Source organism: Ascaphus truei, chromosome 2 (genome assembly GCF_040206685.1).
Source record: "Ascaphus truei isolate aAscTru1 chromosome 2, aAscTru1.hap1, whole genome shotgun sequence".
Taxonomy (NCBI): Eukaryota; Metazoa; Chordata; class Amphibia; order Anura; family Ascaphidae; genus Ascaphus; species Ascaphus truei.
The window spans coordinates 213539652-213553835 of record NC_134484.1 but is presented as its reverse complement, the minus strand read 5'-3'; the positions used below and the strand labels follow the sequence as shown (position 1 = coordinate 213553835).

Below are 14184 nucleotides of genomic sequence, written 5' to 3'. Positions count from 1 at the left end.
AAAGCAACATATCAAATTAATTACATTGCAATTAGTTGCATTTTTCTGACTTGATACATTGTTTTTAGTTTGTTGCAAGGTGTGATTCAACAATCAAATTATTTTTGGATTATTATTTATTTGAAATCATGAACCCCAAAGCTAAACTGGACAATTCCTAGCTCCATAAACTCCCCTATTCCTGAGAAATTCACTTTTTTTAATGTACCAGTAAAATTAAAATTAAATCAGTGATGACTGCCAGGGTTGTCCAATAGGAAGCCACAATGTCATGCTCATGATATTACAGCGTCCTATTCACCTGTGGTTGTGAGGCTTGCACGGACACCTTATTGATCTTCCAAAAGGGACTAAGGACACTGGAACATGAAAAGGTAAATATCTTGGGATCCAGGGGGAAGGTAAAAGCAACATGGTTCAGCTTTGGAAAGCCCTCTGATCCTATTCTATAAAAAAGTTTTAAAAAAAAATGAAAATTGAGTAGAGGGGATGGCATCATTGATATATTCCTTGATGTACTAATATATGAGCTTTTGGGACCTAACACATCATTTCTTCAGATGTGACATTACATCTTAATAATATATGTCTGAGCAAATTCATTGTAAATAATTGTAATTAATTTTGCTACCAATGCATTGAAAAGGAATGTCTTCAGACACAAAGGGCTTAACATACAACTCAAACACCCTACAAATAATATACAAAAAGCATAGCAATCACATGTGAAAATATTCAGCTCTTTGTCGCCTCAATTGGTCTGTAATCATCATGTGCCTAGAATGACTAGGTGGCCACTTTTTGCTTGTAAGACATTAACATATTAATACAGTGTATGTTCAACATTGTTGTTATTATGTTTCTTTAGCAACCATTCTAGTTTAGCTAGTGTTATGTTACCTGTGTACTGTATATAGCGGTTATTATAGACCATTGGCAAGATAGGCCTAATATATAGCCTAATTGCAGCCTCAGGTAAATGATAAAACATTTCCAATATTAGGTGAAAAAATAGGTGTACAATCAGCGCTTATGCAAACAACCAAAATGAAGATGACCTTTGATACAATTGTCCAAGTGGTAGTCCTGGAGCTGCCTGAGGAGATTGTTCTGGTATCTTTCACCCAGAATTGGATTCGTGGAACAAGGCAACCTCTTCTGGCGCTGAGGCAAGGATGTAGAGGGATATGCTTGAAACTTCTTCTATTAGACTAGGACCTCAGGAAAAAAAGAGAAAAAGAAAAAACATGCAGGAAGCCTGCAATGGTGTATTACCCAAGGGATAACAATAGAGTTAATATAAGGAGCAATTTATTATAAAGTTAAAAATGACCATGGATATGCAAGGTTAAACAAACATGATTAAAAAGCATTGAATTAAATGCATTAAATGAATTAAATGAATGAGTGAATTAGCACTGGATGGTGGTTAGGATAAGTGCCTAAACACTACCCAAACTTAGAACTTGAAGCTTGGTCCAAGATATCTTCGTTTGCTCTGCCTGGTGTGACAGAAACCAGGGGATGGTAATAAATTCCGTATATAGGGCTCCCAGGATACTAGACAGTTTCTATCCTGTTTGGCCTGGGAGTGCAGCCTTATAATACATACACTCCATCCCACAGTTTGGCAAGCGCTGGAACTGAGGGATGAGAGATCCAGACCAGAGTTTGTCTGCTGCCTGATTTCTGTCACCTGTCATGCTAATTAGGAATCAGGTATGAAAGACTGATTTCCTGTTTGCTCTGGTCTCCCCACAAGAGCCAGGAGGCTGGAAGGCTGCTGAACTACAGAGGGGAGAAGCCTCTTCCCCAAACAGGTTCAATCTTTCTGTTCATTTGTGTAAGACTGCAAAAGTACCGTGTTTTGATGTTGGAAGTGGAAAAGCCACTTCCAACCCTGAGTCAGGGATATCTAAGTTAAGTTATCGCTCAGGTGAGCAGCTTTTGTTTTGATCTGTTTTCTGTTGTATGCACTGTGGCAGTCTCAGTGCCTGGGACTGAATAAACCAGGCATAGCCTGTTTAAAGGAACAGTACGTGACGCCTCATCATTTAACCTACCCTAAAAGACCGTGTTCTAAACAGTCCCGGACAAACGACGGAGCCCCGGAGTAAGCCGTTTGTCACATATGGTGGAGAATGCGGGCAGAGCACTAGGGGGTCTGCGGGTTGAAGAACTTTGAAAAAAAAAAAAAAAGTTTTTTTCCTCCTCTGCAAACAAGATGGAAGACGTGGTGGGTGCACTGGTACGCAATGTCGCTGCCCAGAAAGACACGAATGAAACCCAGCAACAGCTGTTAATAGCCCAGCAAGAAACTAATGCAAACCAGCAGCAGACGAATGCAGCCCAGCAACAGCTGCTAATAGCCCAGCAAGAGATTAATGCCAACCAGCAACAGGTGAATGCCAACCAGCAACAGGCGAATGCAAACCAGCAACAGACGAATGAAGCCCTGCAAAACGCGAATGCAAACCAGCAAGAGACAAACCGCTTGCTGAGAGAGGAGCAACAGCGGTTCGCTCAGGGCTTACAGCAGGAACTCGAGATCCTGAGGGGGACTATCAGTAACCTTCCACTGGCAGTGGCAGCCCCAGTTCCGAAAATGACCAGGGCAAGCCACTACCTTCAGAAGATGGGACCCTCGGATGATGTGGAAGCCTATCTTCTCACGTTTGAACGCACGGCACAGAGAGAGGGATGGCCAGAAGCTGAGTGGGCTGGTCTAATCGCACCCTTCCTAAGCGGCGAACCCCAGAAGGCTTACTTTGATCTAGAGCCAGCCGAAGCTAACGTCTATGCAAAATTGAAGTTCGAGATCCTCGCCCGCCTCGGCGTAACCACGGCTGTTCGCGCCCAAAGGTTTCACGCATGGTCCTTCACGATGGATAAAGCCACCCGAAGCCAGATGTATGACCTCATCCACCTCGCCCGGAAGTGGCTACAACCCGAGATCAACTCAGCCAGCCACATCGTGGAACGGTTGGTCATGGACCAGTTCTTGAGGAAACTTCCCTCTGCCTTACGCCGTTGGGTCAGTCGGAGTGACCCCCACAATGCGGATGAGCTTGTGGCCCTCGTAGAAAGGTACAATGCAGCAGAAGAGCACCCGCAACCCACAGTCGTGGAGCAACCCCACTACCCGAGGTTCCAGGACTCTTCCAGAGACGGTAAAAGGGTACCGGGGTTAAGGGGCGCTGAAGAGCGGCGACCACCTTCACGCAGCACCAGCAACAGTGGTTCGCACACTAAGGGCAATAGCCAACATGGGGAGCCGGGAAAAGGCTCTAAGTGGGACACAGACTATGTACCTAAATGTGTAAATTGTCATGAGAGGGGCCACACAGCAAAAATCTGCCCACTAAATGATGAGCCCATGCAATGCAACAGCGTGGAACCTTATTCGCTGTTGTCCCAATGTATGGGCCCTAGCCCAGAGGACCCCTTGAATAACCATCTGTGGGCATTTGTAAAGGTTAATGGTAAGAGGGTTCGGGCACTTCTTGACTCTGGGAGCATGGTCACACTAGTGTCCGAATACCTCTTGCCCATTAAGAGGAAACAGGGAAACAGTTCACAAAGAGTGGCAATTTGTTGTATACATGGGGATAATCATGAATATTCCACTGTTGATGTTTTTTTTGAAACAGAGTTTGGTTCTTTAGATTTCAAGGTGGGTATTGTACCCAAACTGGCACATGATGTGTTAATAGGGACCGACTTTCCCCATTTTCTAAAAATGTGGTCCCCCGCTCAGAATAGCGCCCAGAGTTCAATAGCGGACCATAACGAAGTATTAGAAGAAACAAATCCTTTCCCTTTTTCAGAAATGGAGGTTGACGAGGGCCCAAATAAGAAGGGGGAAAAGGAGGAGTGCTGTAAAATTCCCTTCCCCATCACTACTTTGGTAGGGAATACCCCAAATCAAGATGTTGAGCAGACACTTACCAACCCAGAACCCGATAAGACCCTCGCTGACCTAGAGGTCAGTCCTGGGAGTTTTAAGAAGGCCCAGTGGGAGGACCCCACATTAGCGGTAGCAAGGGGAAATATACGGGACCAGAATAGTACTCCTGGCCAACCAGATAGGTCACTTTCTTACCCCTACTTCGAGGTAGAGAACGACCTAGTATATCGGGTTGATAAAAGGAAATCAGTTACAACTAAACAATTGTTGGTACCACGGACATTCCGTAACGTAGTATTACACCTCGCACATAGTCATCCATTGGGGGGACACCTAGGGGTGGAAAAGACAAAAGAAAAGGTTCTTCGAAGCTTCTATTGGCCTGGGGTTCTGGCAGAAATTACGAATTATTGTTCCTCATGCCCAGAATGTCAGATCACCGCCCCGTTCAAGGCGTACCGCAGCCCATTGGTACCCCTTCCCATAATAGAGGTACCATTTGACCGGATTGCTATGGATCTAGTAGGACCCCTAATAAAGTCTGCTAGGGGACATCAGCATATATTGGTAATATTAGATTATGCCACCCGATATCCGGAGGCAGTTCCCCTACGTAGCACCTCAGCTAAAAACATAGCAAAAGAGTTAGTAGTTCTGTTTTCCCGGGTCGGGATTCCTAAAGAGATTCTATCTGACCAGGGAACACCATTTATGTCCCAAGTAACGAAAGAGCTATGTAAACTCCTAAAAATCAAGCATCTCAGAACCTCAGTCTATCATCCACAAACAGATGGTTTAGTGGAAAGGTTCAATAAAACCTTAAAGAGCATGTTACGGCGGGCGGTTGATAAAGATGGGAAAAACTGGGATTGTTTGTTACCGTACCTGTTATTTGCCATTAGGGAAGTTCCCCAATCATCCACAGGCTTCTCCCCGTTTGAACTATTGTATGGCCGACACCCAAGGGGCTTACTGGATATAGCCAAAGAGACTTGGGAACACGAGGTTACCCCTTACAGAAGTGTAATAGAGCATGTTGCCCAGATGCAGGACCGCATTGCTGCAGTCCTACACATAGTGAGGGAACACATGGAGAAAGCTCAAGAAGCACAGAGGAATACATATAATAAGGGTGCTAGGGTCAGAATTTTTTCTCCAGGTGATAGGGTACTAGTTCTGGTTCCCACCGTGGAGAGTAAATTCCTTGCTAAATGGCATGGGCCATATGAGGTCTTGGAAAGAGTGGGAGAAGTAAATTATAAGGTAAGACAGCCAGGTAGGAGGAAACCTGAGCAAATTTACCATATAAACCTACTCAAGCCCTGGAAAGATAGAGAAGTCTTGTTAACCCTAGTACCCCCAGGTCCGTCAGAGAATCAAGAAACTGACCCAGAGGTTAGCATAGCTGAAACCCTGTCTGTTCATCAGAAACGAGAGGTTCAGAATTTAGTGAAAAGAAACAAAGAAATCTTCTCTATACGGCCAGGTAGAACTAGCGTAATTGAACATGACCTAGTCTCTGAACCGGGGGTCCGAGTTAACCTTAAACCGTACCGAATCCCAGAGGCCAAAAGAAAGGCTATAAGTTTAGAGGTTAAAAAAATGCTAAAACTAGGTGTAATTGAGGAATCCCAAAGTGGGTGGAACAGCCCTATAGTCTTAGTCCCAAAGCCAGATGGTACAACAAGGTTTTGTAATGACTACCGGAAACTAAACGCGGTGTCAAAATTTGATACTTATCCTATGCCCAGGGTAGATGAACTTGTAGAGAGACTGGGCAAAGCCCGATATCTCACAACCCTAGACCTAACAAAAGGGTACTGGCAGGTTCCCCTCACAGAAAGGGCAAAAGAAAAGACAGCCTTCTCAACCCCAGACGGCCTCTTTCAGTATAAGGTGTTGCCTTTTGGCTTACATGGAGCTCCCGCCACATTCCAAAGAATGATGGATAAAATTTTAAAACCACATGCTCGGTATGCTGCCGCCTACCTGGATGATGTGGTAATCCATAGTGAAGATTGGCAATCCCACCTTCCAAAGGTCCAAGCTGTGCTTGACGCAGTCCGGTCTGCTGGACTAACTGCTAACCCCGCTAAATGCACTATTGGTCTGGAGGAGGCCAAGTATCTGGGATATTCTATTGGCAGAGGTTTACTCAAACCCCAAACACTCAAAGTGGAGGCGATACAAAATTGGCCAAGGCCAGTTACAAAAAAACAAGTAAGGACCTTTTTGGGGTTAATTGGGTACTTTAGAAGGTTTATTCCCAATTTTGCAACTAAGGCAACCCCACTAACTGACCTCACAAAAGCAAGAGGACCGCTAATGGTAAAGTGGTCCCCCGAAACCGAACAGGCCTTTAGAAGCCTGAAAGAAGCTCTCTGTGCCCAACCAGTGTTGGTCACACCTGACTTCTCCAAAGAGTTCGTAGTCCAAACCGACGCATCTGAGGTAGGGCTGGGGGCGGTACTCTCCCAGGAGTCTCAAGGTGAGGAGCACCCCATCCTTTATTTAAGTAGGAAACTAAATCCCCAGGAGAAAAATTACTCCATAGTAGAGAAAGAGTGTCTCGCAATAAAGTGGGCTGTAGAGACGCTCAAATACTACCTGTTGGGGAGAAAATTCCGGTTGGTCACAGATCATGCACCCCTTACCTGGATGTGTCAAAACAGGGAAAAGAATGCTAGAGTGACCAGGTGGTTCCTAAGCCTACAACCCTTTAAATTTTCTGTGGAACACAGGTCAGGGCACAAACATGGCAATGCTGACGGGTTGTCAAGGATGCACTCCCTAATATCCATGGTCGCTCATCCCTCGAGGTCTGAGCTGGGGGGGAGGATATGTGACAGAAACCAGGGGATGGTAATAAATTCCGTATATAGGGCTCCCAGGATACTAGACAGTTTCTATCCTGTTTGGCCTGGGAGTGCAGCCTTATAATACATACACTCCATCCCACAGTTTGGCAAGCGCTGGAACTGAGGGATGAGAGATCCAGACCAGAGTTTGTCTGCTGCCTGATTTCTGTCACCTGTCATGCTAATTAGGAATCAGGTATGAAAGACTGATTTCCTGTTTGCTCTGGTCTCCCCACAAGAGCCAGGAGGCTGGAAGGCTGCTGAACTACAGAGGGGAGAAGCCTCTTCCCCAAACAGGTTCAATCTTTCTGTTCATTTGTGTAAGACTGCAAAAGTACCGTGTTTTGATGTTGGAAGTGGAAAAGCCACTTCCAACCCTGAGTCAGGGATATCTAAGTTAAGTTATCGCTCAGGTGAGCAGCTTTTGTTTTGATCTGTTTTCTGTTGTATGCACTGTGGCAGTCTCAGTGCCTGGGACTGAATAAACCAGGCATAGCCTGTTTAAAGGAACAGTACGTGACGCCTCATCATTTAACCTACCCTAAAAGACCGTGTTCTAAACAGTCCCGGACAAACGACGGAGCCCCGGAGTAAGCCGTTTGTCACACTGGTTAAAATTGAAAACCTACTCACCAGATGTGAATAGGTAATAAGCACTGGTTTTAGTGGTCTTTGCCGCCGGGATCGCCTCTAGCCTGGTGGTGTATTCGTCTGATGCTGCCGGGGATCAGATTCTGTGCTCCATCATGAATCTCTTCCTGGAAACACTCGATCCGCTCGCGCAATGACGTCACCGATGTTTGTCCACTGCTACAGTGTCCCAACGTTGCCAAAAAACCTTCCAACGCGTTTTGACACGTTTGACGAAGAAAGACACCAATAGAGCTTTTCGAAACGCGTTGGAAGGTTTTTTGGCGACGTTGGGACACCGTAGCAGTGGACAAACATTGGTGACGTCATTGCACGAGCGGATCGAGTGTTTCCAGGAAGAGATTCATGATGGAGCACAGAATCTGATCCCCGGCAGCAGCAGACGAATACACCACCAGGCTAGAGGCGATCCCGGCGGCAAAGACCACTAAAACCAGTGCTTATTACCTATTCACATCTGGTGAGTAGGTTTTCAATTTTAACCAGGCGGAGCAAACGAAGATATCTTGGACCAAGCTTCAAGTTCAAAGTTTGGGTAGTGCTTACACACTTATCCTTACCACCATCCAGTGCTAATGCACTGATTCATTTAATTAATTTAATTCAATGCTTTTTAATCATGTTTGTTTAACCTTGCATATCCATGGTCATTTTTAACTTTATAATAAATTGCTCCTTATATTAACTCTATTGTTATCCCTTGGGTAATACACCATTGCAGGCTTCCTGCATGTTTTTTCTTTTTCTCTTTTTTTCCTGAGGTTCTAGTCTAATAGAAGAAGTTTCAAGCATATCCCTCTACATCCTTGCCTCAGCGCCAGAAGAGGTTGCCTTGTTCCACAACATTTCCAATATGTTTTGTCTGTAGTCACTTTGGTGAATAACTATTAAATAAGAAATTTGGTCTTAACTGCTTATTTGCTTGATGATTTGCATACACTGCATTAAAAATAACACTTACATATAACCACAGTAAAAATCACCTTACCACTGCTAATAAAAATTGAGATATGTTTCTAGTGAAAAGGTCAATAAATCACATTGGTGTTAAACACTGATAATGCAATATTTTTAGTTAGTTAAGAATTATGAACATATTTCTGAGCTTTTGTTCTCTAGAACTTGAATATGAAGTATTTAGGAATATACAGATGTACACAGACTGTCTCTGGCACTGGGGCAAGATGAGGGAACGCAACCTCTGATGCCTCGGTGCCAGAGGATTCATTCTGCAGTGGGTCTGATCCAAAAACATCTACCCACATAGCAATGTCGTAGTTGGCATTGTCTTTGAAGCTGCAGATTTTTGCTTTTTCAGCCATGGCTCCAGAGGCAAAGACTCTGGCTACCTCTATATGACACTAATCATTATTATCTCAAAAACTTTGGCCATGGTAAGAATAAGATAATATTAAAAAATAACATTTGCACAGTATCTCCAGAGAGCTACAGCATGTAAAAGAAAAGTAGGACTTCAAAAATATAAAAAGGTTATTTAAATAAATACAATACAAAGCTGTAACATTGTTAATTGCTGTGGTTTTTAACTACTGTAGGACCAAAGTATAGATTTAGATCTTCACATAATGATTTCCTTATGTCTTATCTTGAATATATGTTGGGTACATACAGTACTGTAAGTTGTAGGTGTGATAATAACAAAGCCAAATTGTGTTTCTAGATGTATCTATCTAATTGTAAACTGGAGTTAACAGTATAGCATTCTGTATAATCGAGTGATCACATAATGCATATTCATACCTTCCTCACAGTTATGATGCCTTCCTGTGTTCTTTTCTCCGTCACAATATCAAACATGCCCATTTCATCTCCATCTGTGATTCTGTAGTCTACTTCAGCATTTTTGCCAATATCAGTATCCGTAGCCTTAACATGTCCAATAGTAGTACCAACAGTAGAAGATTCTGGGACACTGAGATGGTAGGAGTCTGTGTGAGCATAAAAAGAGCACTGTCAATATAATAGATAGCACTCAGAACAATGATTGGCGCAAACATCCATCCTATAATACACACACACCACAAGTTAATCAAACAAATTATAGCTCAGTGAAAAAAGTAATTATACATGTCATTTACTCATTCATGGCTTGACATTTAAGTCTTTTTACAACCTTCTTTAAAGTGAAGGATATCAAAAGTAACTGGCATATTCAATCTGTAACAATAAACTATAATTAATGTATTATTATTATCTACATGTTATATGTATGATATGAATCTGTAAATAAATATTAAATATGGTTCTAGTTAACGTTAGTTCGAGCTAACTTTTCGGTCAAACATCATCTTTAAATAACTCAAATGTACCTAGTTTCTTTTTAAATTTCTCATATCCTGCCTTTTGTGTTTGCAGTATTGCTCCAAACTGCATCTATTGACTGTGTCACTTTGCTTCAAAATATCACGGTTCTTTGCTCAGACATTAGGTAAGGAGATCATCAGCGCAATGATATTAAGATATAATATGGCACTTGAACTTACAGTACACTGTTTTTTTTTCTTTTTGCATCAAATAAACATGCCAGGTTTGAGGTTACATTAACCTCTGCGTAAAAGATACAGTGTCCGCATCAAATATAAGATACAAGATAAGCAAATTTCATACATACCTGTATCACACTGGTGCAAAAAGACCAAGATGAACATTTTTGCTCAATTTTTATGGAGCAAAACTGCACCATCTTGGGTCATTTTTCCTTGGATGTTTACAGCTGCAGGGAAAGTAAAACAGACTAAGGGGTCTATGCAGGAAACTGCTAGAATGGCTATTCGCCAGACGTGGCACCCCATAACCGGGCCTGTATCTCGGGAAGCAGGGGGTCCCCGGACATAAAACCAACACGGTTCATCTCCGGAGACCCTCTGCACATGTACACTATTAATAAAAATAAAGTAATGCTGCTTCATTACCTTAGAGGCTATCCGTTAAGGCAATGAAGGGGTTAAGTCACAGTAGCATGTTTATTGGGGACAATTGCCCCCAATAAACATTGCAATACACAACACAATCACCCTCTGTGCCCCCAACAACCCCTATACCCGCCTTATATACATAACCCATAGTTATTTTTTTTAGGCACAGGAATGGTAGTATAGGCCGTTGGTGGGCCTCGGGAGTTCCCGCAGGGGTCCGGGGGTCACCACTTGCTTTCAGTACCAATTGTGTGCCCCAAAAAATCAATTACAAATACATACATTCTTTTAAATAAATACACCCCCCCCCTAACACATACACAGTATATTGATGGGTAACATGACTATTATCCACATATGGATAATAGTGCATGTGCCCATGTAAAATACATTAATCATAATAAATACATCTTGCACTCAACCTTGGCTGCCAGCCACGATAAAGGCCATCTTCATCACCGTCCATGGTCTCGGGTGCTGAAAAACACACACAAGAATAAAAAGAGCCAATGGAATGTCCCCTAACCCCTTAATCATCGTAGCAGTTATTAACCGCTACTGTCATTAAGGGGTTAACCTATCCTCGCCCACCACTCTGGAGGCCTAAGCACCCCCCCGCCCACTACCCACCCACATGAGGCATAACCACCCTCACCCCTACACACCGGGAGGCCTACCCTCCCTCCATCCCTTCGGGACAATACCCCCTACCCCCAATACCCACATTCAAAACAATATACACACCCGCAATAAACATAACAATTATTAATAAACTATGCATAACCCACCCACACCATATAGCAAATATATTCTGGTGTTACTTAACCCTTTAATAACAATAACGGTTAATAAGCTCTAAAATTATTAATGGGTTAAGCCACCCTGCACCCATTCATTTGTAGAGTGGCTTCATCATTCACATATTATATATATATATATATATATATATATATATATATATATATATATATATATATATATATATATATATATATGTAAACACAGAAAAAGAAAACCTCTTAAGGAGCACTCAGACAAATATTTGCAAAAATAGAAAAGGTACTTTTATTAAATCAAAAAAATAACAGACATACAAACAACTAACTGAAGAGCCTGCCTGACTAAGAATAAGAAAAATAAGTGGACAAAAAACAAAGAAATATACTTAAACACAATATAATAGACCCAAAAATATGTAAGATGATATCCTTTAAATTTTAGCTCACTGAGGGAACAAAATTCCCGCAATGAAGCAAACCAGACCGGCCGGTCACCTAATGTATAGTAAGCTTAAAGACATCATAGGTCTACAAAGATAAACATGCAAAAATACACAGAAAACAATATAAGTGCTGTACTAAAGGCAGTATGAATGTTGATAGCAAAATATAAGCCTATTGCCACTCAGGTGATACTATAGCAAGGGAGACATATAAATGAGTTCATTCAGTGACCCAAATACATAAATGAAAGCAAATGGGAAAAAGGGAAAAGGGATAAAAAATGATACTCAGCTCCTTGGTATAATGGCACTGCAATCATGAGTCAGCACAGCACAGTCCACTAATAAAGTCCATAAGTGTAGGACATTATAATAGTCCAAAATAAGGCATGGGCAGGCAGGGTCAGCAGCAGCAAAAGTTAAAATTAGCCCACTAACGCGTTTCGCCCGCTAAGGCTTCCTCACGTGTGGTGCTAGAGCCATTGAGCAGGAGCACTTAAATAGGTTGCAGAAAATTACAAAATTCGCGCCAAAACGCCCCATTTAACAGATGCATATAATTACTTGGTTGATTTATGGTGGCGATCAGTCTCAAAGCGGTGTGGCAGCTGTGTATAGATGTTATATATCAGGAGTGCAAATCGTAATCACAGTATACACATCCTGAAACAAGGTGACGTCACAAATTCCCGCGAGGATTACACATGAAGTCCCGCACATGCGCACTGCAATATGCCTGTTGCGCCCGCCATCTTTGTTGGGGTATTTTCATTTGCCCTTAGTGACGTCATATTCTGTATCGGGCAGATAGAGGATCACACGAGGATAGTCCCTGGCTTCCCGAACATGCGCAATGTATCAAGCTTATTGCGGCGGCCATCTTTATGAAGGTAATTACATTGCCCTCAGAGGAATTGTGCTCTTTATCGGGCAAAATTGTAGAAACAAATCCTCGCGCATGGGCAATGAGTGTTTGAATGCCCAGACGCCTCATACAGGAATTACGATTTGCACTCCTGATATATAACATCTATACACAGATGCCACACCGCTTTGAGACTGATCGCCACCATAAATCAACCAAGTAATTATATGCATCTGTTAAATGGGGCGTTTTGGCGCGAATTTTGTAATTTTCTGCAACCTATTTAAGTGCTCCTGCTCAATGGCTCTAGCACCACTCGTGAGGAAGCCTTAGCGGGCGAAACGCATTAGTGGGCTAATTTTAACTTTTGCTGCTGCTGACCCTGCCTGCCCATGCTTTATTTTGGACTATTATAATGTCCTACACTTATGGACTTTATTAGTGGACTGTGCTGTGCTGACGCATGATTGCAGTGCCATTATACCAAGGAGCTGAGTATCATTTTTTATCCCTTTTCCCTTTTTCCCATTTGCTTTCATTTATGTATTTGGGTCACTGAATGAACTCATTTATATGTCTCCCTTGCTAGAGTATCACCTGAGTGGCAATAGGCTTATATTTTGCTATCAACATTCATACTGCCATTAGTACAGCACTTATGTTGTTTTCTGTGTATTTTTGCATGTTTATCTTTGTAGACCTATGATGTCTTTAAGCTTACTATACATTAGGTGACCGGCCGGTCTGGTTTTCTTCATTGCGGGAATTTTGTTCCCTCAGTGAGCTAAAATTTAAAGGATATCATCTTACATATTTTTGGGTCTATTATATTGTGTTTAAGTATATTTCTTTGTTTTTTGTCCACTTATTTTTCTTATTCTTAGTCAGGCAGGCTCTTCAGTTAGTTGTTTGTATGTCTGTTATTTTTTTGATTTAATAAAAGTACATTTTCTATTTTTGCAAATATTTGTCTTAAAGTGCTCCTTAAGAGATTTTCTTTTTCTGTGTTTACATATTCATTTTTTCCTCTAGCACCACCTACAGTTTACATTTTCTCTGTTACAACTTTTTCAGATATATTTTTCTGATTTAGGTAGGTTTTGACATTGCATTATTCATTGGTAGTTGATGCGGTATTCGTTTTCTGTGTATGTTATATATATATATATATATATATATATATATATATATATATATATATGCAAATACAACTGTATGCTCATCTGCATGTCTTAGGCAGGTCTGCAACCCCGCCTTTCCCCATTATCACCCAGCATACAGCACTTCAACTGCAGCAAGGGTTTCTTCGAAATGACATGCAAATGAGCACACAGTGTCACTTTTTGCCTCAAAAACCATTTTTAACATGGTTCCCTATAGGCTTAAGCTTGCTGCATGGTCACAGCTTTGAGCACAGCCAGGGTTAAGGTGCATACCCAGAAAACCACCCACAGACAGCTGTTTCGACCTTGATGGGTCTCATCAGTGTGGGGTTGATTTTAACTGGATATGCATAAGAGGCTATGGGATAGGCTATACCATAATACTGAGTTAAGTTATGGTGAGTAAAAAAAGTGACAAAAACCCTCCACAGGAAAGCAAATATGCAAATACAACTGTATGCTCATCTGCATGTCTTAGGCAGGTCTGCAACCCCGCCTTTCCCCATTATCACCCAGCATACAGCACTTCCACTGCAGCAAGGGATTCTGGGAAATGACATGCAAATGAGCACAGAGTGTCAC

General features: G+C 42.1%; 1 protein-coding gene across 5 annotated transcripts in view; it reads right to left on the bottom strand.

The window, feature by feature from the left end:
• Positions 1-14184, bottom strand: part of LOC142487140 (cadherin-10-like) — a 636808-nt gene that overhangs the window by 267588 nt on the left and 355036 nt on the right. For all 5 annotated transcript variants that reach the window (XM_075585911.1, XM_075585910.1, XM_075585909.1 and 2 more), the window contains one exon: positions 9178-9365. In XM_075585911.1, coding sequence (XP_075442026.1) covers positions 9178-9365 — 188 coding nt within the window. The remainder of the gene's footprint in view (positions 1-9177; positions 9366-14184) is intronic.